Source organism: Scyliorhinus canicula, chromosome 14 (genome assembly GCF_902713615.1).
Source record: "Scyliorhinus canicula chromosome 14, sScyCan1.1, whole genome shotgun sequence".
In the NCBI taxonomy this organism is placed as follows: domain Eukaryota; kingdom Metazoa; phylum Chordata; class Chondrichthyes; order Carcharhiniformes; family Scyliorhinidae; genus Scyliorhinus; species Scyliorhinus canicula.
The window spans coordinates 1398947-1424445 of NC_052159.1; the positions used below are offsets into that span (position 1 = coordinate 1398947).

At 55.0% G+C, this 25499-nt stretch overlaps 1 protein-coding gene across 1 annotated transcript in view; it reads left to right on the forward strand.

Moving 5' to 3' along the window:
• The window catches only part of LOC119977765 (dynein heavy chain domain-containing protein 1-like), a 459774-nt gene extending 453511 nt beyond the window's left edge, over positions 1–6263 (forward strand). Inside the window, exons 46-47 of the mRNA XM_038818968.1 lie at positions 1136–1836; positions 5837–6263. Coding sequence (XP_038674896.1) covers positions 1136–1836; positions 5837–6181 — 1046 coding nt within the window. The 3' untranslated portion in view covers positions 6182–6263. The remainder of the gene's footprint in view (positions 1–1135; positions 1837–5836) is intronic.
• The last annotated feature ends 19236 nt before the right edge of the window (positions 6264–25499 follow it).

Genomic DNA, 25499 nt, shown 5'->3' on the forward strand with positions numbered 1-25499 from the left:
TGGGGCCCTGTGATTAGCTGTATGGGGCCCTGTGATTAGCTGTGTGGGGCCCTGTGATTAGCTGTATGGGGCCCTGTGATTAGCTGTACGGGGCCCTGTGATTAGCTGTATGGGGCCCTGTGATTAGCTGTATGGCGCCCTGTATGGGGCCCTGTGATTAGCTGCATGGGGCCCTGTGATTAGCTGTATGGGGCCCTGTGATTAGCTGTATGGGGCCCTGTGATTAGCTGTAAGGGGCCCTGTGATTAGCTGTATGGGGCCCTGTGATTAGCTGCATGGGGCCCTGTGATTAGCTGTATGGGGCCCTGTGATTAGCTGTGTGGGGCCCTGTGATTAGCTATATGGGGCCCTGTGATTAGCTGTGTGGGGCCCTGTGATTAGCTGTATGTGGCCCTGTGATTAGCTATATGGGGCCCTGTGATTAGCTGTGTGGGGCCCTGTGATTAGCTGTATGTGGCCCTGTGATTAGCTGTATGGGGCCCTGTGATTAGCTGTATGGGGCCCTGTGATTAGCTGTGTGGGGCCCTGTGATTAGCTGTGTGGGGCCCTGTGATTAGCTGTATGGGGCCCTGTGATTAGCTGCATGGGGCCCTGTGATTAGCTGTATGGGGCCCTGTGATTAGCTGCATGGGGCCCTGTGATTAGCTGCGTGGGGCCCTGTGATTAGCTGTATGGCGCCCTGTATGGGGCCCTGTGATTAGCTGTATGGGGCCCTGTGATTAGCTGTATGGCGCCCTGTATGGGGCCCTGTGATTAGCTGTATGGGGCCCTGTGATTAGCTGTATGGGGCCCTGTGATTAGCTGTATGGGGCCCTGTGATTAGCTGTATGGGGCCCTGTGATTAGCTGTATGGCGCCCTGTATGGGGCCCTGTGATTAGCTGTATGGGGCCCTGTGATTAGCTGTGTGGGGCCCTGTGATTAGCTGTATGGGGCCCAGTGATTAGCTGTATGGGGCCCTGTGATTAGCTGTATGGGGCCCAGTGATTAGCTGTATGGGGCCCTGTGATTAGCTGTGTGGGGCCCTGTGATTAGCTGTGCTGTAAATGCTGTCAGATAGCAGGACGTGCTCAGAATAGGGATTATCATGAGAAAGGACTGAGAGGTGATGTTATCACTGCTTCCTTTGCTTCCCAGGGGCATCTTTGGTGAATCTTACACAGCAGGACATTGAGAAACGGATTGATCACCTGCCCAACTCAATCGAATCCATCACAATCGGAATTTGCAATGGCTTCGAAAAGAAAATGTTTGAACAGCACAGTGAATTCATCAGCAAGATTCTCTTAAAGTCCCAGATGCTGTATATCCCGTTGCAAGTGGACAGCAGCCATGATGGTTCATTAACCGTCTTTGTGGGTGAGTGTATTCGCACTCTCGAGCAGCTGAGGGATTCAGGGTCAGAGATACCTCAAGACCCAGCTACAGAGGCAAAGTGGCTGAGTGCAGCACCGATGAAGAGCTTTCTCCAGCAGGAGAGGCGGGACTTTGACCTTCTGATTAAGCATCTGCTGTGTGACCTGAACCATACACTTCATGTGCTGGAAGGATGCAGACATCGCAATCCAGAGACAGATATCATCATCGAATGCCTGCAGAGTGGCTGCCTTCCTCCTTCCTGGCAGCTTCTAACTAGTGTTTCTCCGCCCTTTCCACGGTGGATGCAGATCTTGAAGATGAGATTGCAATTGCTGAACAATTACCTGGACAATCCCGGCAGTGCAGTCTCCTACAACCTGGCAGTGTTTCAACAGCCCCGGATGTTCCTTGTGACTCTGCTACAGCAGAAAGCCCAGATGGAGCATCTCAGCCTCAACCAATACAGAATCCATGCTCAGGTACGTCACTGTAACTTTACCACTTTCCTTATCCTTTCCATTCAGAAATAAAGATCAGGGGCTGGATTCTCCGCCGGCGGGATGCTACGTTTTGCCGGCAACCGGGGGTTTCCTGATGGCGTGGGACAACCCTACAATGGAAAATCCCATTGACCGGCTGGCGCATCAGAGAATCCCTCCGGCGTGCTGAAGCAGAAATGTGGCGGGGCGGAGAATCCCGCCCCAGAACTTCCTCCACCCACCCCCGCCCAATCCCACCTTCCCCTACCTTTGGGAAAAGATGTTATCTATTGTCTGATCTACGCCCCTCATTATTTTATAAACCTCTATAAGCCCCCTACGCTCCAGGGAATAAAGTCCCAGACTATCCAGCCCCTCCTTATAACTCAGACCATCAAGTCCCGGTAGCATCCTCGTAAATCCCTTCTGCTCTCTTTCTAGTTTAACAATATCCTTCCTATAATAGGCTGACCAGAACTGAACACAGTATTCCATGTGTGGGTCTGACCAATGTCTTGTACAACTTCAACAAGACGTCCCAACTCCTGTATTCAATATTCTGACCAATAAAACCCAGCATGCTGAATGCCTTCTTCACCACCCTGTCCACCTGCAACTCCACCTTCAAGGAGCTGTGAACCTGTACCCCTAGAGCATAGAACATTACAGTGCAGCACAGGCCCTCCGGCCCTAGATGTTGCGCCGACCTGTGAAACCACTCTAAAGCCCATCTACACTATTCCCTTATCATCCATATGCCTATCCAATGACCATTTGAATGGGTTTAGTGTTGGCGAGTCCACTACTGTTGCAGGCAGGGCATTCTACGGCCTTACTACTCTCTGAGTAAAGAAACTGCCTCTGACATCTGTCCTATACCTTTCTCCCCTCAATTTAAAGCTATGTCCCCTCGTGCTGGACATCACCATCCAAGGAAAAAGGCTCTCACTGTCCACCCTATCTAATCCTCTGATCATCTTGTATGCCTCAATTAAGTCACCTCTTAACCTTCTTCTCTAGATCCCTTTGTTCTGTAATTTGATCTATAAAAATGCATCACCTCACATTTATCCAAATTAAACTCCATCTGCCATTCATCAGCCCACTGGCCCAATTGGTCAAGATCCTGTTGCAGTCTTATATAACCTTCTTCACTGTCCATTATGTCACCAATCTTAGTGTCACCTGCAAACTTACTAACCATGCCTCGTACATTTTCATCCAAATCATTAATATGTATATAACTAATAACAGTGGACCCAGCACCAATCCCTGAGGCACACCGCTGGTCACAGGCCTCCAGTTTGAAAAACAACCCTCCACAACCACCCTTTGGCTTTGGTCGACAAGCCAATTTTGTATCCAATTGGCTACCTCACCCTGGATCCCGTGAGATTTAGGCTTTTGCAACAACCTACCATAAGACCATGAGACATAGGAGCAGAATTAGGCCACTTGGCCCATCAAGTCTGCTCCGCCATTCAATCATGGCTGATATTTTTTCATCCCCATTCTCCTGCCTTCTCCCCATAACCCCTGATCCCCTTATTAATCAAGACCCTATCTATCTCTGTCTTGAAGACACTCAGTGATTTGGTCCCCACAGCCTTCTGCGGCAAAGAGTTCCACAGATTCACCACCCTCTGGCTGAAGAAATTTCTCCTCATCTCTGTTTTAAAGGATTGTCCCTTTAGTCTGAGATTCTGTCCTCTGGTTCTAGTTTTTCCTACAAGTGGAAACATCCTCTCCACGTCCACTCTGTCCAGGCCTCGCAGTATCCTGTAAGTGTCAATAAGATCCCCCCTCATCCTTCTAAACTCCAACGAGTACAGACCCAGAGTCCTCAACCGTTCCTCATACGACAAGTTCTTCATTCCAGGGATCATTCTTGTGAACCTCCTCTGGACCCTTTCCAAGGCTAGCACATCCTTCCTTAGATACGGGGCCCTAAACTGCTGACAATACTCCCTTACTTACAATAACCTCACACTTTTCCACATTGTATTTCATCTGCCACTTCATTGCCCACCCTCCTAGCCTGTCCAAGCCCTTCTGCAGCCCCCTTGCTTCCTCAATACTACCTGTCCTTCTACAGATCATTGTACCATCTGTAAACTTAGCAACAGTGCCTTCAGTTCCTTCTTCCAGATCATTAATGTATATTGTGAAAAGTTGTCCCAGCACCGATCCCTGAGACACACCACTAGTCACCGGCTGCCGTCCTGAAAAAGACCCCTTTATCCCCACTCTCTGCCTTCTGCCAGTCAGCTAATCCTCTATCCATGCCAGGATCTTACCCTGAACACCATGGGCTCTGAACTTATTGAACAGTCTCCTATTCGGCACCTTGTCAAAGGCCTTCTGGAAATCTAAATAAATCACGTCCACTGGTTCTCCTTTGTCTAACTTGCTTGTTACCTCCTCAAAGAACTCTAACAGATTTGTCAGACATGACCTCCCTTTGACAAAGCCGTGCTGACTCAGTCCTATTTTACCGTGCACTTCCAAGTGCTCCACGATCTCATCTTCAATAACAGACTCTAAAATCTTACCAATGACCGAAGTCAGGCTAACCGGCCTATAATTTCCCATCTTCTGCCTCCCTCCCTTCTTAAACAGGGGTGTTACATTAGCCACTTTCCTGTCGTCTGGGACCCTTCCTGCCTCCAGTGATTCCTGAAAGATCAGCACTAATGCCTCCACAATTTCCTCAGCGAGCTCTTTTAGAACCCTGGGGTGTAGTTTATCCGGTCCAGGTGATTTATCCACTTTCACATCTTTCAGTTTCCCCAGAACCTTCTCCTTACTGATGGTCACTGCACTCACCTCTGCCCCCAGGTTCTCCTGGAGCTCTGACATCCCACTGGTGTCATCCACCATGACGACTGATGCAAAGTAACTATTCAGTTCCTCTGCCATTTCATTGTTTCCTATTATTATTTCTCCAGCCATGTTTTCCAGTGGTCCAATGTCTATTTTTGCATCTCTCTTACCATTTTTTATTGAAAAAAATCTCTTCCTATCTACCATCAAAATTGGCCTTGTCCCAATTTAGAATTTTAACTTTTGGGCCAGAACTATCATTCTCCATAGCTATCTTAAATCTAATGGAATTATGGCCACTGGTCCCAAAGTGATCCCTCACTAACACTTCCGTCACCTACCCTTCCTTATTCCCCAAGAGGAGGTCAAGTTTTGCCCCGTCTCTAGTCGGGCCATCCACATATTGGATGAGAAATTCCTCCTGAATACACTCGCCAAATTTCTCTCCATCCAAACCCCCAGTGCTGTGGCTGTCCCAGTTAATGTTGGGAAAGTTCAAATCCCCAAAGAGTAACGGAGTGAGATTAATTGGATCAATTTTTCAAAGAGCTGGCAGATGTCGGGCTGAATGGCCTCCTTCAAAACTCCAGGGCAGCACGGTAGCATGGTGGTTAGCATCAATGCTTCACAGCGCCAGGGTCCCAGGTTCAATTACCGGCTGGGTCACTGTCTGTGCGGAGTCTGCACGTCCTCCCCGTGTGTGCGTGGGTTTCCTCCGGGTGCTCCGGTTTCCTCCCACAGTCCAAAGATGTGCGGGTTAGGTGGATTGGCCAGGCTAAATTGCCCTTAGTGTCCTAAAAAATAATGTTAATGGGGGTTTTTGGGTTACTGGTATAGGGTGGATATGTGGGCTTGAGTAGGGTGATCATTGCTCGGCACAACATTGAGGGCCGAAGGGCCTGTTCTGTGCTGTACTGTTCTAATTCTAATTCTAATTTGTCAACTCATATCTGATCTGTCAACAGCTTGTTTGTAACCTGCCTTCCCCCTTCCGAGTTCCTTATAGTCCTTCCAGTGACACACTGCCAATTGATCAGTTCCCAATATTAGCAAGCTGTTCCTGGCCAGGATCCAGTCACTTTTACATTGAGCCAGGCCACAATCTCTTTGTATCTGAGAGAAACCAATTCATCCATTTGATCTGATAATTTGCAGCAATCTGTTTAATATGTTGCAGGTACTCAGCAGTGTCATCCCTCCCAGCAGGGCTCCAGTGAATGGGATCTACATTACCGGCCTTCAGCTACGCAACGCCCTGTGGGACACACGACAGAGTCTCCTGCAGGATACCCTCTCCATCAAACCCTGCAGCATGCCAACAGTGTGGCTCTGGGCAGAGGCTGGTGAGGCAGAGGGCACCCAGAGCCCCCACCTACCGTACCAGTGCCCCATCTACCTGGGCACAGAGAGCATGGATGTGGATTTGAAGGACAGCAACATCATTACTCACATTCCCCTTGAGTCAAGAATGGATCACTTAGTCTGTACTCAGAGACGGGTGCACATTGTGAGCATCATATAAAGCTGCAGCTCACTCAGCCCACTGACCCTGACTTACAACAAAACATAATAATCAATAAACGTCATTCCCACAAAGTAAAGCAGAAGAGATTCTCATGTTGTGTATTTTATTATAATGGCGTGTATTCCTAACAGACTGCCCAAAACTCCGAACCGTTTTCCAGCCTCAGGCAAGAATTGGGCCGAGTAAAATCCCTCATTCCTAATGTAGATTGGGAGAACAAATTTGGCTCCTCCAGAATCTTCAACACCCACCTTAACAGAAAGGCAGTGGCTCTGTTTAACATCCTATGCAAAAGGTTATGCTCCAAACAGTCCCTGAATAGTAAACCCTCTGACAGTGCAGCACTCCCTCAGTACTGACCCTCTGACAGTGCAGCACTCCCTCAGTACTGACCCTCTGACAGTGCGGCACTCCCTCAGTACTGACCCTCTGACAGTGCAGCACTCCCTCAGTACTGACCCTCTGACAGTGCAGCGCTCCCTCAGTACTGACCCTCTGACAGTGCGGCACTCCCTCAGTACTGACCCTCTGACAGTGCGGCACTCCCTCAGTACTGACCCTCTGACAGTGCGGCACTCCCTCAGTACTGACCCTCTGACAGTGCAGCACTCCCTCAGTACTGACCCTCTGACAGTGCGGCACTCCCTCAGTACTGACCCTCTGACAGTGCAGCACTCCCTCAGTACTGACCCTCTGACAGTGCGGCACTCCCTCAGTATTGACCCTCTGACAGTGCGACACTCCCTCAGTACTGACTCTCTGACTGTGCAGCACTCCCTCAGTACTGACCCTCTGACAGTGCGGCATTCCTTCAGTACTGACCCTCTGACAGTGCGGCACTCCCTCAGTACTGACCCTCCGACAGTGCGGCACTCCCTCAGTACTGACCGTCTGACAGTGCAGGGCTCCCTCAGTACTGACCCTCTGACAGTGCAGCACTCCCTCAGTACTGACCGTCTGACAGAGCGGCGCTCCCTCAGTACTGACCCTCTGACAGTGCGGCACTCCCTCAGCACTGACCCTCTGACAGTGCGGCACTCCCTCAGTACTGAACCTCTGGCAGTGCGGCGCTCCCTCAGTACTGACCCTCTGACAGTGCAGCACTCCCTCAGTACTGACCCTCTGACAGCGCAGCCCTCCCTCAGTACTGACCCTCTGACAGTGCGGCACTCCCTCAGTACTGACCCTCTGACAGTGCGGCACTCCCTCAGTACTGACCCTCTGACAGTGCGGCACTCCCTCAGTACTGACCGTCTGACAGAGCGGCGCTCCCTCAGTACTGACCCTCTGACAGTGCAGCACTCCCTCAGTACTGACCCTCTGACAGTGCAGCACTCCCTCAGTACTGACCCTCTGATAGTGCAGCACTCCCTCAGTACTGACCCTCTGAAAGTGCGGCACTCCCTCTGTACTGACCCTCTGACAGTGCTGCGCTCCCTCAATACTGACCCTCTGACAGTGCGGGACTCCCTCAGTACTGACCCTCTGACAGTGCCGCACTCCCTCAGTACTGACCCTCTGACAGTGCGGCACTCCCTCAGTACTGACCCTCTGACAGTGCAGCACTCCCTCAGTACTGACCCTCTGACAGTGCAGCACTCCCTCAGTACTGACCCTCTGACAATGCAGCACTCCCTCAGTACTGACCCTCTGACAGTGCGGCACTCCCTCAGTACTGACCCTCTGACAATGCAGCATTCCCTCAGTACTGACCCTCTGACAGTGCGGGCTCCCTCAGTACTGACCCTCTGACAGTGCGGCACTCCCTCAGTACTGACCCTCTGACAGTGCAGCACCCCCTCAGTACTGACCCTCTGACAGTGCAGCACTCCCTCAGTACTGACCCTCTGACAGTGCAGCACTCCCTCAGTACTGACCCTCTGACAGTGCGGCACTCCCTCAGTACTGACCCTCTGACAGTGCGGCACTCCCTCAGTACTGACCCTCTGAGAGTGCAGCACTCCCTCAGTACTGACCCTCTGAAGTGCGGCACTCCCTCAGTACTGACCCTCTGACAGTGCTGCACTCCCTCAGTACTGACCCTCTGACAGTGCAGCACTCCCTCAGTACTGACCCTCTGACAGTGCAGCACTCCCTCAGTACAGACCCTCTGACAGTGCAGCACTCCCTCAGTACTGACCCTCTGACAGTGCGGCACTCCCTCAGTACTGACCCTCTGACAGTGCGACACTCCCTCAGTACTGACCCTCTGACAGTGCAGCACTCCCTCAGTACTGACCCTCTGACAGTGCAGCACTCCCTCAGTACTGACCCTCTGACAGTGCGGCATTCCCTCAGTACTGACCCTCTGACAGTGCGGCACTCCCTCCGTACTGACCCTCTGACAGTGCGGCACTCCCTCGGTACTGACCCTCTGACCGTGCACCACTCCCTCAGTCCTGACCCTCTAACAGTGCAGCACTCCCTCAGTACTGACCCTCTAACAGTGCAGCACACCCTCAGTACTGACCCTCTGACAGTGCGGCACTCCCTCCGTACTGACCCTCTGACAGTGCGGCACTCCCTCAGTACTGACCCTCTGACAGTGCTGCATTCCCTCAGTAGTGACCCTCTGACAGTGCAGCACTCCCTCAGTACTGACCCTCTGACAGTGCAGTACTCCCTCAGTACTGACCCTCTGACAGTACGGCAGTCCCTCAGTACTGACCCTCTGACAGTGCGGCACCCCCTCAGTACTGACCCTCTGACATGCTGCATTCCCTCAGTACTGACCCTCTGACAGAGCGGCATTCCCTCAGTACTGACCCTCTGACAGTGCGGCACTCCCTCAGTACTGACCCTCTGACAGTGGGGAACACCCTCAGTACTGACCCTCTGACAGTGCGGCACTCCCTCAGTACTGACCCTCTGACAGTGCGGGACTCCCTCAGTACTGACCCTCTGACAGTGCAGCACTCCCTCAGTACTGACCCTCTGACAGTGCAGCACTCCCTCAGTACTGACCCTCTGACAGCGCGGCACTCCCTCAGCACTGACCCTCTGACAGTGCGGCACTCCCTCAGAACTGACCCTCTGACAGTGCGGCACTCCCTCAGTACTGACCCTCTGACAGTGCGGCACTCCCTCAGTACTGACCCTCTGACAGTGCGGCACTCCCTCAGTACTGACCCTCTGACAGTGCGGCACTCCCTCAGTACTGACCCTCTGACAGTGCGGCACTCCCTCAGTACTGACCCTCTGACAGTGGGGAACACCCTCAGTACTGACCCTCTAACAGTGCAGCACTCCCTCAGTACTGACCCTCTGAAATGCTGCATTCCCTCAGTACTGACCCTCTGACAGTGCGGCATTCCCTCAGTACTGACACTCCCACAGTGCTGCGCTCCCTCAGTACTGACCCTCTGACAGTGCGGCTCTCCCTCAGTACTGACCCTCTGACAGTGCGGCACTCCCTCAGTACTGACCCTCTGACAGTGCGGCACTCCCTCAGTACTGACCCTCTGACAGTGCAGCACTCCCTCAGTACTGACCCTCTGACAGTGCAGCACTCCCTCAGTACTGCCCCTCTGACAATGCAGCACTCCCTCAGTACTGACCCTCTGACAGTGCGGCACTCCCTCAGTACTGACCCTCTGACAGTGCAGCGCTCCCTCAGTACTGACTCTCTGACAATGCAGCACTCCCTCAGTACTGACCCTCTGACAGTGCGGCACTCCCTCAGTACTGACCCTCTGACAGTGCAGCACTCCCTCAGTACTGACCCTCTGACAGTGCGGCACTCCCTCAGTACTGACCCTCTGACAGTGCAGCACTCCCTCAGTACTGACCCTCTGACAGTGCGGCATTCCCTCAGTACTGACCCTCTGACAGTGCGGCACTCCCTCAGTACTGACCCTCTGACAGTGCGGCACTCCCTCGGTACTGACCCTCTGACCGTGCAGCACTCCCTCAGTCCTGACCCTCTAACAGTGCAGCACTCCCTCAGTACTGACCCTCTGACAGTGCGGCACTCCCCCAGTACTGACCCTCTGACAGGGCAGCACTCCCTCAGTACTGACCCTCTGACAGTGCGGCACTCCCTCAGTACTGACCCTCTGACAGTGCAGCACTCCCTCAGTACTGACCCTCTGACAGTGCAGCGCTCCCTCAGCACTGACCCTCTGACAGTGCGGCACTCCCTCAGTACTGACCCTCTGACAGTGCGGCACTCCCTCAGTACTGACCCTCTGACAGTGCGGCACTCCCTCAGTACTGACCCTCTGACAGTGCAGCACTCCCTCTGTACTGACCCTCTGACAGTGCAGCACTCCCTCAGTACTGACCCTCTGACAGTGCAGCACTCCCTCAGTACTGACCCTCTGACAGTGCGGCAGTCCCTCAGTACTGACCCTCTGACAGTGCGGCACTCCCTCAGTACTGACCCTCTGACATGCTGCATTCCCTCAGTACTGACCCTCTGACAGTGCGGCACTCCCTCAGTACTGACCCTCTGACAGTGCAGCACTCCCTCAGTACTGACCCTCTGACAGTGTGGGGCTCCCTCAGTACTGACCCTCTGACAGTGGGGAACACCCTCAGTACTGACCCTCTGACATTGCGGCACTCCCTCAGTACTGACCCTCTGACATGCTGCATTCCCTCAGTACTGACCCTCTGACAGTGCGGCACTCCCTCAGTACTGACCCTCTGACAGTGCAGCACTCCCTCAGTACTGACCCTCTGACAGTGCAGCACTCCCTCAGTACTGACCCTCTGACAGTGCGGGGCTCCCTCAGTACTGACCCTCTGACAGCGCAGCACTCCCTCAGTACTGACCCTCTGACATTGCGGCACTCCCTCAGTACTGACCCTCTAACAGTGCAGCACTCCCTCAGTACGGACCCTCTGACATGCTGCATTCCCTCAGTACTGACCCTCTGACAGTGCGGCACTCCCTCAGTACTGACCCTCTGACAGTGCAGCACTCCCTCAGTACTGACCCTCTGACAGTGCAGCACTCCCTCAGGACTGAACCTCTGACAGTGCGGCACTCCCTCAGTACTGACCTTCTGACAGTGCGGCCCTCCCTCAGTACTGACACTCTGACAGTGCAGCAGTCCCTCAGTCCTGACCCTCTGACAGTGCGGCACTCCCTCAGTACTGACCCTCTGACAGTGCAGCACTCCCTCAGTACTGACCCTCTGACAGTGCGGCGCTCCCTCAGTACTGACCCTCTGACAGAGCAGCACTCCCTCAGTACTGACCCTCTGACAGTGCGGCGCTCCCTCAGTACTGACCCTCTGACAGTGCAGCACTCCCTCATAGCTGACCCTCTGACAGTGCGGCACTCCCTCAGTACTGACCCTCTGACAGTGCGGCGCTCCCTCATTACTGACCCTCTGACAGTGCGGCACTCCCTCAGTACTGACCCTCTGACAGTGCAGCACTCCCTCAGTACTAACCCTCTGACAGTGCGGCACTCCCTCAGTACTGACCCTCTGACAGTGCGGCACTCCCTCAGGTACTGACCCTCTGACAGTGCAGCGCTCCCTCAGTACTGACCCTCTGACAGTGCAGCACTCCCTCAGTACTGACCCTCTGACAGTGCAGCACTCCCTCAGTACTGACCCTCTGACAGTGCGGCACTCCCTCAGTACTGACCCTCTGACAGTGCAGCGCTCCCTCAGTACTGACCCTCTGACAGTGCAGCACTCCCTCAGTACTGACCCTCTGACAGTGCAGCACTCCCTCAGTACTGACCCTCTGACAGTGCGGCACTCCCTCGGTACTGACCCTCTGACAGTGCAGCGCTCCCTCAGCACTGACCCTCTGACAGTGCAGCACTCCCTCAGTACTGACCCTCTGACAGTGCAGCACTCCCTCAGTACTGACCCTCTGACAGTGCAGCACTCCCTCAGTACTGACCCTCTGACAGTGCAGCACTCCCTCAGTACTGACCCTCAGACAGTGCAGCATTCCCTCAGTACTGACCCTCTGACAGTGCAGCACTCCCTCAGTACTGACCCTCTGACAGTGCAGCACTCCCTCAGTACTGACCCTCTGACAGTGCGGCACTCCCTCAGTACTGACCCTCTGACAGTGCAGCACTCCCTCAGTACTGACCCTCTGACAGTGCAGCACTCCCTCAGTACTGACCCTCTGACAGTGCGGCACTCCCTCAGTACTGACCCTCTGACAGTGCGGCACTCCCTCAGTACTGACCCTCTGACAGTGCAGCACTCCCTCGGTACTGACCCTCTGACAGTGCGGCACCCCCTCAGTACTGACCCTCTGACAGTGCGGCACTCCCTCAGTACTGATCCTCTGACAGTGCAGCATTCCCTCAGTACTGACCCTCTGACAGTGCAGCACTCCCTCAGTACTGACCCTCTGACAGTGCGGCACTCCCTCAGTACTGACCCTCTGACAGTGCGGCACTCCCTCAGTACTGACCCTCTGACAGTGCGGCACTCATTCAGTACTGACCCTCTGACAGTGCAGCACTCCCTCAGTACTGATCCTCTGACAGTGCGGCACACCCTCAGTACTGACCCTCTGACAGTGCAGCACTCCCTCAGTACTGACCCTCTGACAGTGCCGCACTCCCTCAGTACTGACCCTCTGACAGTGCGGAACTCCCTCAGTACTGACTCTCTGACAGTGCAGCACTCCCTCAGTACTGACCCTCTGACAGTGCGGCACTCCCCCAGTACTGACCCTCTGACAGTGTGGCACTCCCTCAGTACTGACCCTCTGACAGTGCGGCACTCCCTCAGCACTGATCCTCTGACAGTGCAGCACTCCCTCAGTACTGACCCTCTCACAGTGCGGCACTCCCTCAGCACTGACCCTCTGACAGTGCAGCACTCCCTCAGTACTGACCCTCTCACAGTGCGGCACTCCCTCAGTACTGACCCTCTGACAGGGCAGCACTCCCTCAGTACTGACCCTCTGACAGTGCAGCACTCCCTCAGTACTGACCCTCTGACAGTGTGGCGCTCCCTCGGTACTGACCCTCTGACAGTGCAGCACTCCCTCAGTACTGACCCTCTGACAGTGCGGCACTCCCTCAGTACTGACCCTCTGACAGTGCAGCACTCCCTCAGTACTGACCCTCTGACAGTGCGGCACTCCCTCAGTACTGACCCTCTGACAGTGCAGCTCCCCCTCAGTGCTGACCCTCTGACAGTGCAGCACTCCCTCAGTACTGACCCTCTGACAGTGCAGCACTCCCTCAGTACTGACCCTCTGACCGTGCAGCACTCCCTCAGTACTGACCCTCTGACAGTGCAGCACTCCCTCAGTACTGACCCTCTGACAGTGCAGCTCTACATCAGTACTTTAGGCTCTGACAATATCCCAGCAATAGTACTGAAGGCTTCTGCTCCAGAACTTGCTGCACCCCTAGCCAAGCTGTTCCAGTACAGCTACAACACTGGCATCTACCCGGCAATGTGGACCCAGGTGTGTACTGTACACGAGAAACAGGACAAATGCAACCCAGCCAATTACCACCCTATCAGTCTACTCTCCATCATCAGCAAAGTGATGGAGGAGTCATCAACAGAGCTGTTAAGCGGTGTTTACTTTGCAATAATGAGGTGATCACACCACGTTTAATGAGGTGATCACACCACAGCTCAATGGACAAGAGCGAAAAAGGGAATGTGTAAGCACCAGACAGCCCAGGAAGAGCAGACCGGAAGTGCAGGAGTCTCCTGGAGTCCCGCAGTTTGGAAGGTGATGAGAGCGTTGTTATCTCAGGGGAGTGCAGTCAGAGGTTTGGAAGCTGATGGGAGCGTTGTTATCTCAGGGGAGTGCAGTCAGAGCTTCTGTCACCACAATGGCTCGATTGTACAGGAGGGAAGAAGAAGAAAGGAAGGGCAATAGTAACAGAGGATTCACTAGTCAGGGAGTAGACAGGCGTTTCTGCGGCCACTGACGTGACTCTCGGAGTGGTGTGTTGCCTCCCTGGTGCCAGGGTCCAGGATGTCACTGAACGGCTGAAGGTATCCTAAAGGGGGAGAATGAAAAGTCAGAGGTCGAAGTTCATGTTGCTCCCAATGACATAGGTAGAATTCAGAATGAGATCTTGCATCAAGAATTCCGGGAGCTAAGCAGTAGATTAAAAAGCAGGACCTCTAAGGTTCTACTAGCTGGATTACCCCCAGTGCCACGTGCTGGCGAGTATAGAAATAGAAAAATAGGGCAGGTGAATGTGTGGCTCAAGAGTTGGTGCAGGAGGGAGGGTTTTAGATTCTTGAATCACTGGGACCGTTTCTGGGGAAGGTGGGACATAGACCTGAGGGACGGTCTTCTCCTGAAACACGTTGGGACCGACACCCTTGCAGGTAGGTTTGCTCGTGATGTTGGGAGGAGTTTGGCTGGGGGAGGGGACACAGAGTAAAATGGAGACACATCATTCTACAGTAAAGGAAGCAAGTCAGAGAGTTGAATGTCATGTTGAATATCAAGAGAGTATGAAAATGAAATGAAAATGAAAATCGCTTATTGTCACGAGTAGGCTTCAATGAAGTTACTGTGAAAAGCCCCTAGTTGCCACATTCCGGCGCCTGTCCGGGGTGGCTGGTACGGGAATCGAACCGTGCTGCTGGCCTGCTTGGTCTGCTTTAAAAGCCAGCAATTTAGCTGAGTGAGCTAAACCAGCCCCTAAGACAAGGGACATCGGAATTAGGAGCAGAAGTCAGCCATTCAGCCCCTCAAGCCTGTTCTGCCATTCAATCAGATCATGGCTGATCTCTTCGTCTCAAATCCACCTCCCAGTCTGTTTCCTGTATCCCTTTAACCAGTTTTTTAAAATCAGAAATATATCTATCTCCTTCTTGTAACCATTTAATGATTCAGACTCCACCGCACTGTCGGGCAGCGAGTTCCACAAATTCAACACCCTCTGCGATTAGTTCCTCCTCATCTCAGTTTTAAACCTAGCGTCCGGCTCTCAGCTAATAACCGTGACGTCTCGTTCTAGATTGACCCACAAAGGGGAACATTTGGTTAAACTTTGCATTATCAATCCATTTTAGTATTTTCTACACCTCGACCAGATTACTTCCCATCCGTGTAAGAGGCTTGGATGGTCTTTAATACGACAAGTGTAGGGGGTGAGTCTGAGTTACAAATTGTGGATTGACACAGGGAAATTATGACATTGTTACTATCACAGACACATGGCTCAGGGAATGGAAAGACTGGCAACTTAACATTCCGGGATATAGGCGGCCGGATTCTCCATTCCTGACACGAAGGACGGGATTCTCCAACCCCACCCCCCTGGGGGGGGGGGGGGGGGTGAACCCCGCCCGCTGCTCCGACACCAGCTGCCTTAATCTCTGGCTCTGGTTTACGGGTGGGGGCGGGGATCACACCGCGCCGGTCGGGGGCCGTTGGCAGCGGCCCCCCCTGTTGGACTGAGCGTCCGTCGGTTCCCCACCGCCGTGAAATGGACATTTCACGGTGGGACGTGGCTTGGAGGCAAGCTACTGAAGTCCTCGGGGGTGGGGGGGTTCCGGCCCCGGGGGGTGGGGGGGTTCCGGCCCCGGGGGGTGGGGGGGGGGGTTCCGGCCCCGGGGGGGTGGGGGGGGTTGTGGCCCCGGGGGGGGGGGGGTCCAGCCCCGGGGGGTTGTGGCCCCGGGGGTGGGGGGGGGGTTCCGGCCCGGGGGTGGGGGGGGGGTTCCGGCCCCGCGGGGGGGGGGTTCCGGGCCCGGGGGGGGGTTCCGGCCCCAGGGGTGGGGGGGGGGGTGTTGTGGCCCCGGAGGTGGGGGGGGGGGGGGGTTGGCCCGACGCCGGAGTGGTTTGCGCTGTTCTTGGCTCCGGGTCGTCCGGCCGATTGCGAGAGAATCCTGCCCAACGTGTTGACACCGGAGCAGGATTCGTGGATTTCCACGACAGCAAAACTGGCGGGATTGGCCGGGTCCGTGATTGACACTCGGGAGGCTGACAAGCTGAACACACACGTGCAGAGTGGGGATATATCTGGGGGTCTCACACAGCTCAGTGCGCAGATGTATCCGTGCCATCGCGGAGGCCCTAAATGCCGGGTCGACAAAATACCGCCCCCCCCCCCCCCCCCCCCCCCCCCCCCCTCCGTGACACATTCCTGTTGCACTAATGAGTGGGGGCCCTGGGTTGGCAGTGTCCATCGAGGATGATGACAACCGGCTCTGCGATGAGCCCTAGTGCGCCACATCATTGGACAATGTCTGACACGTATCAACTGTAGCACATTCCACCGTCCAGCTGGCTGATCCCTGCATGCCAGCTGGCCGTTCCAGCACACCGTGCCATCGAATCTCTGGGTATTAGATGTGGAGGATGCGGGTGGGACAGCAGAGAGGTGAACACTGGCTGAATTGCGGTCCCTCACCCCAATGTCTGCCAATTCTCCTCCACCCCACACCCTCAGCAGCCAGCCCAGACCAGCCGACTCCTCACATCCATCTGGCACAGCACCGAGGCAGTTTGTAATGGTGTGGACAGGTGTTTAATGTGAAAGCATATATACAGTCTGTACCCGAGCCCCATCACTAAATTGTGCCCTGCACACTGCCACCTTAACTAGTGTCTAGCTTTCTGTCCTGATGGGCCCTAATGCTACACTTAGTCAGTTCCCAGATGGTACAGCAGGAGTGGAGGCGGCCTGCTGTTCTTCCTGCCCTGTCACCTGGGTCCCTGTTGGCGCACGTCTCCTGAGGAGAACCAAAATGGATGGGCCCGGCTGCTGCTTGGGTGTCCCGGGTGACGTGGTGCCACCCGGTTCTGCCCGCTGCCCACCAGATACACCAGGGACGGAGGGTGGGAGTCCGAGATGCTGTGGCGTTCCGGCAACTCCCCTGCGGGAGTCAACAGCACCGGCCCCCGCACCTCCACATCCCTCGGCGTGCCTGATGGCCCCTAGGCTACTCCATGGGAGGGATTGCCACCCCCTGAGTCTCCCCCAACACCTTGTACTGCCAGTCCTGGAGGCGTAAACCATCACCTTGAGAGCCACCGGAGCAGGTGTCTCCCATTCGTAGTGCCCCGTGGGCACCTGGCAGAAATGTCTCAGATATAAGCTGGCGGCAGGATCCTCCGTCTCGCCAACGGGGTTTCCCATTGTGGGCAGCCCCACGCCATCGGGAAATCCCCGGGCTGCCGGCGTAACGGAGAATGCCGACAGCAGAGAATCCCGACAGGGGAGATTCCCGACAGGGGAGATTCCCGACAGGAGAGATTCTCGACAGGAGAGAATGCCGACAGCGGAGATTCCCGACAGGAGAGAATGCCGACAGCGGAGAATCCCGACAGGAGAGATTCCCGACAGGAGAGATTCCCGACAGGAGAGAATCCCGACAGGGGAGATTCCCGACAGGAGAGATTCCCGACAGGAGAGAATCCCGACAGGGGAGATTCCCGACAGGAGAGATTCCCGACAGGAGAGAATGCCGACAGCAGAGAATCCCGACAGGAGAGATTCCCGACAGGGGAGATTCCCGACAGGAGAGAATCCCGACAGCGGAGAATCCCGACAGGAGAGATTCCCGACAGGAGAGATTCCCGACAGGAGAGAATCCCGACAGGGGAGATTCCCGACAGCAGAGAATCCCGACAGGAGAGATTCCCGACAGGAGAGAATCCCGACAGCGGAGAATCCCGACAGGAGAGATTCCCGACAGGAGAGAATCCCGACGGGGAGATTCCCGACAGCAGAGAATCCCGACAGGAGAGAATCCCGACAGGGGAGATTCCCGACAGGAGAGAATGCCGACAGCAGAGAATCCCGACAGCGGAGACTCCCGACAGGAGAGAATGCCGACAGCGGAGAATCCCGACAGGAGAGATTCCCGACAGGAGAGAATGCCGACAGCGGAGATTCCCGACAGGAGAGATTCCCGACAGGAGAGAATCCCGACAGGAGAGATTCCCGACAGGAGAGATTCCCGACAGGGGAGAATCCCGACAGGAGAGATTCACGACAAGAGAGAATCCCGACAGGGGAGATTCCTGACAGGAGAGAATCCCGACAGGGGAGATTCCCGACAGGAGAGATTCCCGACAGGAGAGAATGCCGACAGCGGAGATTCCCGACAGGAGAGATTCCCGACAGGAGAGAATCCAGACAGGAGAGATTCCCGACAGGAGAGATTCCCGACAGGAGAGAATCCCGACAGGAGAGAATCCCGACAGGGGAGATTCCCGACAGGAGAGAATGCCGACAGCAGAGAATCCCGACAGCGGAGATTCCCGACAGGAGAGAATGCCGACAGCGGAGAATCCCGACAGGAGAGATTCCCGACAGGAGAGAATGCCGACAGCGGAGATTCCCGACAGGAGAGATTCCCGACAGGAGAGATTCCCGACAAGAGAGATTCCCGACAGGGGAGAATCCCGACAGGAGAGATTCCCGACAAGAGAGAATCCCGACAGGGGAGATTCCCGACAGGAGAGAATCCCGACAGGAGAGATTCCCGACAGGAGAGATTCCCGACAGGGGAGAATCCCGACAGGAGAGAATGCCGACAGCGGAGATTCCCGACAGGAGAGAATCCCGACAGGAGAGAATCCCGACAGCGGAGATTCCCGACAGGAGAGAATCCCGACAGGAGAGAATCCAGACAGCGGAGAATCCCGACAGGGGAGATTCCCGACAGCAGAGAATCCCGACAGGAGAGAATCCCGACAGGAGAGATTCCCGACAGGAGAGAATGCCGACAGCAGAGAATCCCGACAGCGGAGATTCCCGACAGGAGAGAATGCCGACAGCGGAGAATCCCGACAGGAGAGATTCCCGACAGGAGAGAATCCCGACGGGGAGATTCCCGACAGCAGAGAATCCCGACAGGAGAGAATCCCGACAGGGGAGATTCCCGACAGGAGAGAATGCCGACAGCAGAGAATCCCGACAGCGGAGACTCCCGACAGGAGAGAATGCCGACAGCGGAGAATCCCGACAGGAGAGATTCCCGACAGGAGAGAATGCCGACAGCGGAGATTCCCGACAGGAGAGATTCCCGACAGGAGAGAATCCCGACAGGAGAGATTCCCGACAGGAGAGATTCCCGACAGGGGAGAATCCCGACAGGAGAGATTCCCGACAAGAGAGAATCCCGACAGGGGAGATTCCTGACAGGAGAGAATCCCGACAGGGGAGATTCCCGACAGGAGAGATTCCCGACAGGAGAGAATGCCGACAGCGGAGATTCCCGACAGGAGAGATTCCCGACAGGAGAGAATCCAGACAGGAGAGATTCCCGACAGGAGAGATTCCCGACAGGAGAGAATCCCGACAGGAGAGAATCCCGACAGGGGAGATTCCCGACAGGAGAGAATGCCGACAGCAGAGAATCCCGACAGCGGAGATTCCCGACAGGAGAGAATGCCGACAGCGGAGAATCCCGACAGGAGAGATTCCCGACAGGAGAGAATGCCGACAGCGGAGATTCCCGACAGGAGAGATTCCCGACAGGAGAGATTCCCGACAGGAGAGATTCCCGACAGGGGAGAATCCCGACAGGAGAGATTCCCGACAAGAGAGAATCCCGACAGGGGAGATTCCCGACAGGAGAGAATCCCGACAGGAGAGATTCCCGACAGGAGAGATTCCCGACAGGGGAGAATCCCGACAGGAGAGAATGCCGACAGCGGAGATTCCCGACAGGAGAGAATCCCGACAGGAGAGAATCCCGACAGCGGAGATTCCCGACAGGAGAGAATCCCGACAGGTGAGAATCCAGACAGCGGAGAATCCCGACAGGGGAGATTCCCGACAGCAGAGAATCCCGACAGGAGAGAATCCCGACAGGAGAGATTCCCGACAGGAGAGAATGCCGACAGCAGAGAATCCCGACAGCGGAGATTCCCGACAGGAGAGAATGCCGACAGCGGAGAATCCCGACAGGAGAGATTCCCGACAGGAGAGAATGCCGACAGCGGAGATTCCCGACAGGAGAGATTCCCGACAGGAGAGAATCCCGACAGGAGAGATTCCCGACAGGAGAGATTCCCGACAGGAGAGAATCCCGACAGGAGAGATTCCCGACAAGAGAGAATCCCGATAGGGGAGATTCCCGACAGGAGAGAATCCCGACAGGGGAGATTCCCGACAGGAGAGATTCCCGACAGGAGAGAATGCCGACAGCTGAGATTCCCGACAGGGGAGATTCCCGACAGGAGAGAATCCCGACAGGAGAGATTCCCGACAGGAGAGATTCCCGCCAGGAGAGAATCCCGACAGGAGAGAATCCCGACAGGAGAGATTCCCGACAGGAGAGAATGCCGACAGCGGAGATTCCCGACAGGAGAGAATCCCGACAGGAGAGAATCCCGACAGCGGAGATTCCCGACAGGAGCGAATCCCGACAGGAGAGAATCCAGACAGCGGAGAATCCAGACAGGGGAGATTCCCGACAGGAGAGAATCCCGTCAGCGGAGATTCCCGACAGGAGAGAATCCCGACAGGAGAGAATCCCGACAGGAGAGAATGCCGACAGCGGAGATTCCCGACAGGAGGGAATCCCAACAGCGGAGAATCCCGACAGGGGAGATTCCCGACAGGAGAGAATCCCGACAGCGGAGATTCCCGACAGGAGAGAATCCCGACAGGAGAGAATCCCGACAGGAGAGAATGCCGACAGCGGAGAATCCCGACAGGGGAGATTCCCGACAGGAGAGAATCCCGACAACGGAGATTCCCGACAGGAGAGAATCCCGACAGGAGAGAATCCCGACAGCGGAGAATCCAGACAGGAGAGAATCCTGACAGCGGAGAATCCCGACAGCGGAGATTCCCGACAGGAGAGAATCCCGACAGGAGAGAATGCCGACAGCGGAGATTCCCGACAGGAGAGAATCCCGACAGGGGAGATTCCCGACAGGAGAGAATCCCGACAGCAGAGAATCCCGACAGGGGAGATTCCCGACAGGAGAGAATCCCGACATCGGAGAATCCCGACGGGAGAGAATCCCGACAGCGGAGAATCCCGACGGGAGAGAATCCCGACGGCGGAGAATCCCGACAGGAGAGAATCCCGACAGCGGAGAATCCCGACAGGGGAGATTCCCGACAGGGGAGATTCCCGACAGGAGAGAATCCCGACAGCGGAGAATCCCGACAGGGGAGATTCCCGACAGGGGAGAATCCCGACGGGAGGGAATCCCGACGGGAGAGAATCCCGACAGCGGAGATTCCCGACACAAGGCTTTGTTTTTTTTTACAAATTTAGATTACCCAATTATTTTTTCCAATTAAGGGGCAATTTAGCATGGCCAATCCACCTACCCTGCACATCTTTGGGTTGTGGGGGTGAAACCCACGCAGACACAGGCAGAATGTGCAAACTCCACACGGGCAGTGACCCAGTCAACAAATTAAAGGATCACATGACAAGAAGTCTTTATGACTTTTGCTGCAACAAACAAAATAGAATCAGCGTTAACTAACCACTATTTTTGAAGGAAACCTACAAAGTATAAAATATAACTTTTCCCTTTTACACAATCTAAAGTATGGGAGCGAGTAGAGGCGGTATCATACAGGGCACAAGTTTAGGAGTGCTGGTAAAGGCACCTCGGCCATTCTTGCCAGCTCAGTACTCTACAAGCCCGGTGGTGGTGGCGGCTCTGGGAGTTTAGGGACAGTGGCGGAAGCGTATGGGAGTGGAGGGAGCGTCGATGATGGGCTCCAATTTGTGGCAACCACTGGTTTAGAGTTTACAGCACGGAAACAGGCCCTTCGGCCCAGCTTGTCCATGCCGCCCAGTTTCTATCACTAAGCCAGTCCCACTTGCCCGCACTTGGCCCATATCCCTCCATACCCACCCTGCCCATGTATCTAACTTTTTAAATGAAAAAACTTGTACCCGCCTCTACCACTGCCTCACGAAGCCCGTTCCAGATGCCAGCACCCTGTGTGTGAAATCATTTCCCCTCTGGTCTCTCTTGTATCTCTCTTCTCTCACCTTAAACCTCTGCCCTCTCGTTCTAGACCCCTCTACTTTTGGGAAAAGATGTTGACTATCTACCTTATCGATGCCCCTCATTATTTTATTGACCTCTATAAGATCAGCCCCAAGCCTCCTGCGCTCCAGAGAAAAAAGCCCCAGCCTACCCGGCCTCTCCTTATAACTCAGACCATCAAGTCCCGGTAGCATCCTCGTAAATCCCTTCTGCCTCTTTCTAGTTTAACAATATCCTTCCTATAATAGGCTGACCAGAAATGGACACAGTATTCCATGTGTGGGTCTGACCAATGTCTTGTACAACTTCAACAAGACGTCCCAACTCCTGTATTCAATATTCTGATCAATAAAACCCAGCATGCTGAATGCCTTCTTCACCACCCTGCCCACCTGCAACTCCACCTTCAAGGAGCTGTGAACCTGTTCCCCTAGATCTCTTTGTTCTGTAACTCTCCCCAACTCCCTACCATTAACTGAGCAGTTTCTGCCCTGATTCGATCTCCCAAAATGCATCACCTCACATTTATCCAAATTAAACTCCATCTGCCATTCATCAGCCCACTGGCCCAATTGGTCAAGATCCTGTTGCAATCTATATAACGTTCTTCACTATCCATTATGTCACCAATCTTGGTGTCATCTGCAAACTTACTAACCATGCCTTCTACATTCTCAATCAAATTGGTGAGACATGATTTTCCCCTTACAAAGCCATGCTGACTGTCCCTAATTAGCCCTTGCCTGTCTAAATGCCTGCAGATCCTGTCCCTCAGAATACCCTCTAACCTGTGGTGATATGATCTGCATACTCGTCTGCCATTGGGCCAGAATGTCGGCTTACCATTGGCCCTGGTCGGTCATGTGCCTCTCGACCGATTGGCCGAGAGGCTGAGTTAACCACGCCTCTATTAACAAGGTATAAATGGTCAGACGCCTGACGATCGTCCTTTTCCATTGTAGACGATTGCAGAGCTGTGTTCTTGTCAATTAAAGCCAGACTTTGGTAAATCACTCGCGTCGCGTACAATCGATGGTACATCAATTTAATTGACTACAACTTTGAAGATGGAGTTCCGCATCAAGCCCGAATGCCTCCGCATCAGCCCGCAAACTCCGAACTCTGCAGAACTTTTCCAACTCTGGCTGACTTGCCTCGAAGGGTTCCTAGCATCTACAACCACCCCCCCCCGCGCACCCGGCCTGCGCGCCTTACCTCCTCCCGCAGCTGATGCATCTAACTGGCCTCCTGGAGCCGGCCTGCGCGTCCCCACAGCTGATGCATGTAACTCACCTCCTGGAGCCGGCCTGCGCGCCTCACCTCATCAGCTCGCAGCGCCGGCAACGCTAGCTCCGCCACCAGCGGCCACGAGGGCTTCCTGGGCGCCGCCATCTTGGGGCGCCGACCCCACGTGCAGATACTGGGCGCCGCCATCTTGGGGAACAGACCTCACATATGGATCCTGGCCACCGACTTCCAGGTCTGCCACGCAAGGTCCCTCCAGCATCGACTCGGACGGCGACGACGGATTTTCTCCACGGCTCGCGGCCGTTCAACTCGACCAGTCTCATCCACGCACGCTCGCCAAAACGACTACGCTGATCCACCTCAACGGCCACGAGACGGACTGCCTGCTGGACTCCGGGAGCACGGAAAGCTTCGTTCACCCTGACACGGTAAGACGCTGCGCGCTCCCTGTCCATCCCGTAACACGCAAAATCGGTTTAGCCTCAGGTTCGCACTCCGTCCACATCACCGGCTGCTGCATCGCGGACCTCACGGTCCAAGGGAAGGTTTTTAAAAATTATAAATTCCTTGTCCTCCCCGACCTTTGCGCACCGGCACTCCTAGGACTGGACTTCCAATGCAACCTGCAGAGCTTGACCTTCCAATTCGGCGGCCCTATACCCCCCTCACTGTCTGCAGCCTCGTGTCCCTCAAAGTGGACCCTCCCTCCCTGTTTGCTAACCTCACCCCCGATTGCAAAACCGTCGCGACACGGAGCAGACGGTACAGCGTCCAGGACCGATCCTTCATCAGGTCCGAGGTCCAGAGGTTGCTGACGGAAGGGGTCATCGAGGCCAGCAACAGTCCCTGGCGAGCCCAAGTGCTGGTGGTCCGGACTGGTCCGGAGAAAAACCGGATGGTCATCGATTATAGCCAGACCATCAACCTGACACGCAACTGGACGCGTATCCTGTCCCCCGTATTTCTACCATGGTAAACGAGATCGCGACATACAAAGTCTTCTCCACGGTGGACCTTAAGTCCGCTTACCACCAGCTCCCCATCCGCGCGAGTGACCGCCTGTACACCGCGTTCGAGGCTGATGGGCGCCTCTACCACTTCCTTAGGGTTCCGTTTGGTGTCACAAATGGGGTCTCGGTCTTCCAACGGGAGATGGACCGAATGGTCGACAAGTACGGATTACAGGCTACCTTCCCGTATCTTGACAATGTCACCATCTGCGGCCACGACCAGCAGGACCATGACGCCAACCTCCAGAAATTCCTTCAAACCGCAAAACTCCTTAACCTAACTTACAATAAGGATAAATGCGTGTTTAGCACCGACCACCTAGCCATCCTCGGCTACGTAGTGCGTAACGGAGTGATAGGCCCCGACCCCGAACGCATGCGCCCCCTGATGGAACTCCCTCTCCCTAATACCCCCAAATCCCTCAAACGCTGCCTGGGGTTCTTCGCATACTACGCCCAATGGGTTCCCAACTACGCGGACAAGGCCCGTCCCCTCATGCAAACCACGACCTTCCCGCCGTCGACGGAGGCCTGCCAGGCCTTTAGCCGCATCAAAGCGGACATCGCAAAGGCCACGATGCGCGCCATCGACGAGGCCCTCCCCTTCCAGGTCGAGAGCGACGCATCAGAAGTAGCTCTGGCGGCCACCCTGAACCAAGCGGGCAGACCCGTGGCCTTCTTCTCCAGAACTCTCCAGGCTTCCGAACTCCGCCACCCCTCTGTGGAAAAGGAAGCCCAGGCCATAGTCGAAGCGGTGCGACATTGGAGGCACTATTTGGCCGGCAGGAAGTTTACCCTCCTCACAGACCAACGGTCAGTAGCCTTCATGTTTGACAATGCACAGCGGGGCAAGATTAAGAATGACAAGATCTTACGGTGGCGGATCGAGTTGTCCACGTACAACTATGAGATCTTGTATCATCCTGGGAAGCTCAATGAGCCTCCTGATGCCCTGTCCCGCGGTACCTGCGCCAGCGCGCAGATAGACCGCCTCCGCTCCCTCCACGCAGACCTCTGCCACCCAGGGGTGACCCGTCTCTACCATTTCATTAAGGCCCGCAACCTGCCCTACTCCATCGAGGAAGTCAGGTCAGTAACCCGTGACTGCCACATCTGCGCAGAGTGCAAACCGCACTTCTACAGCCCCGAGCGCGCGCACCTGATCA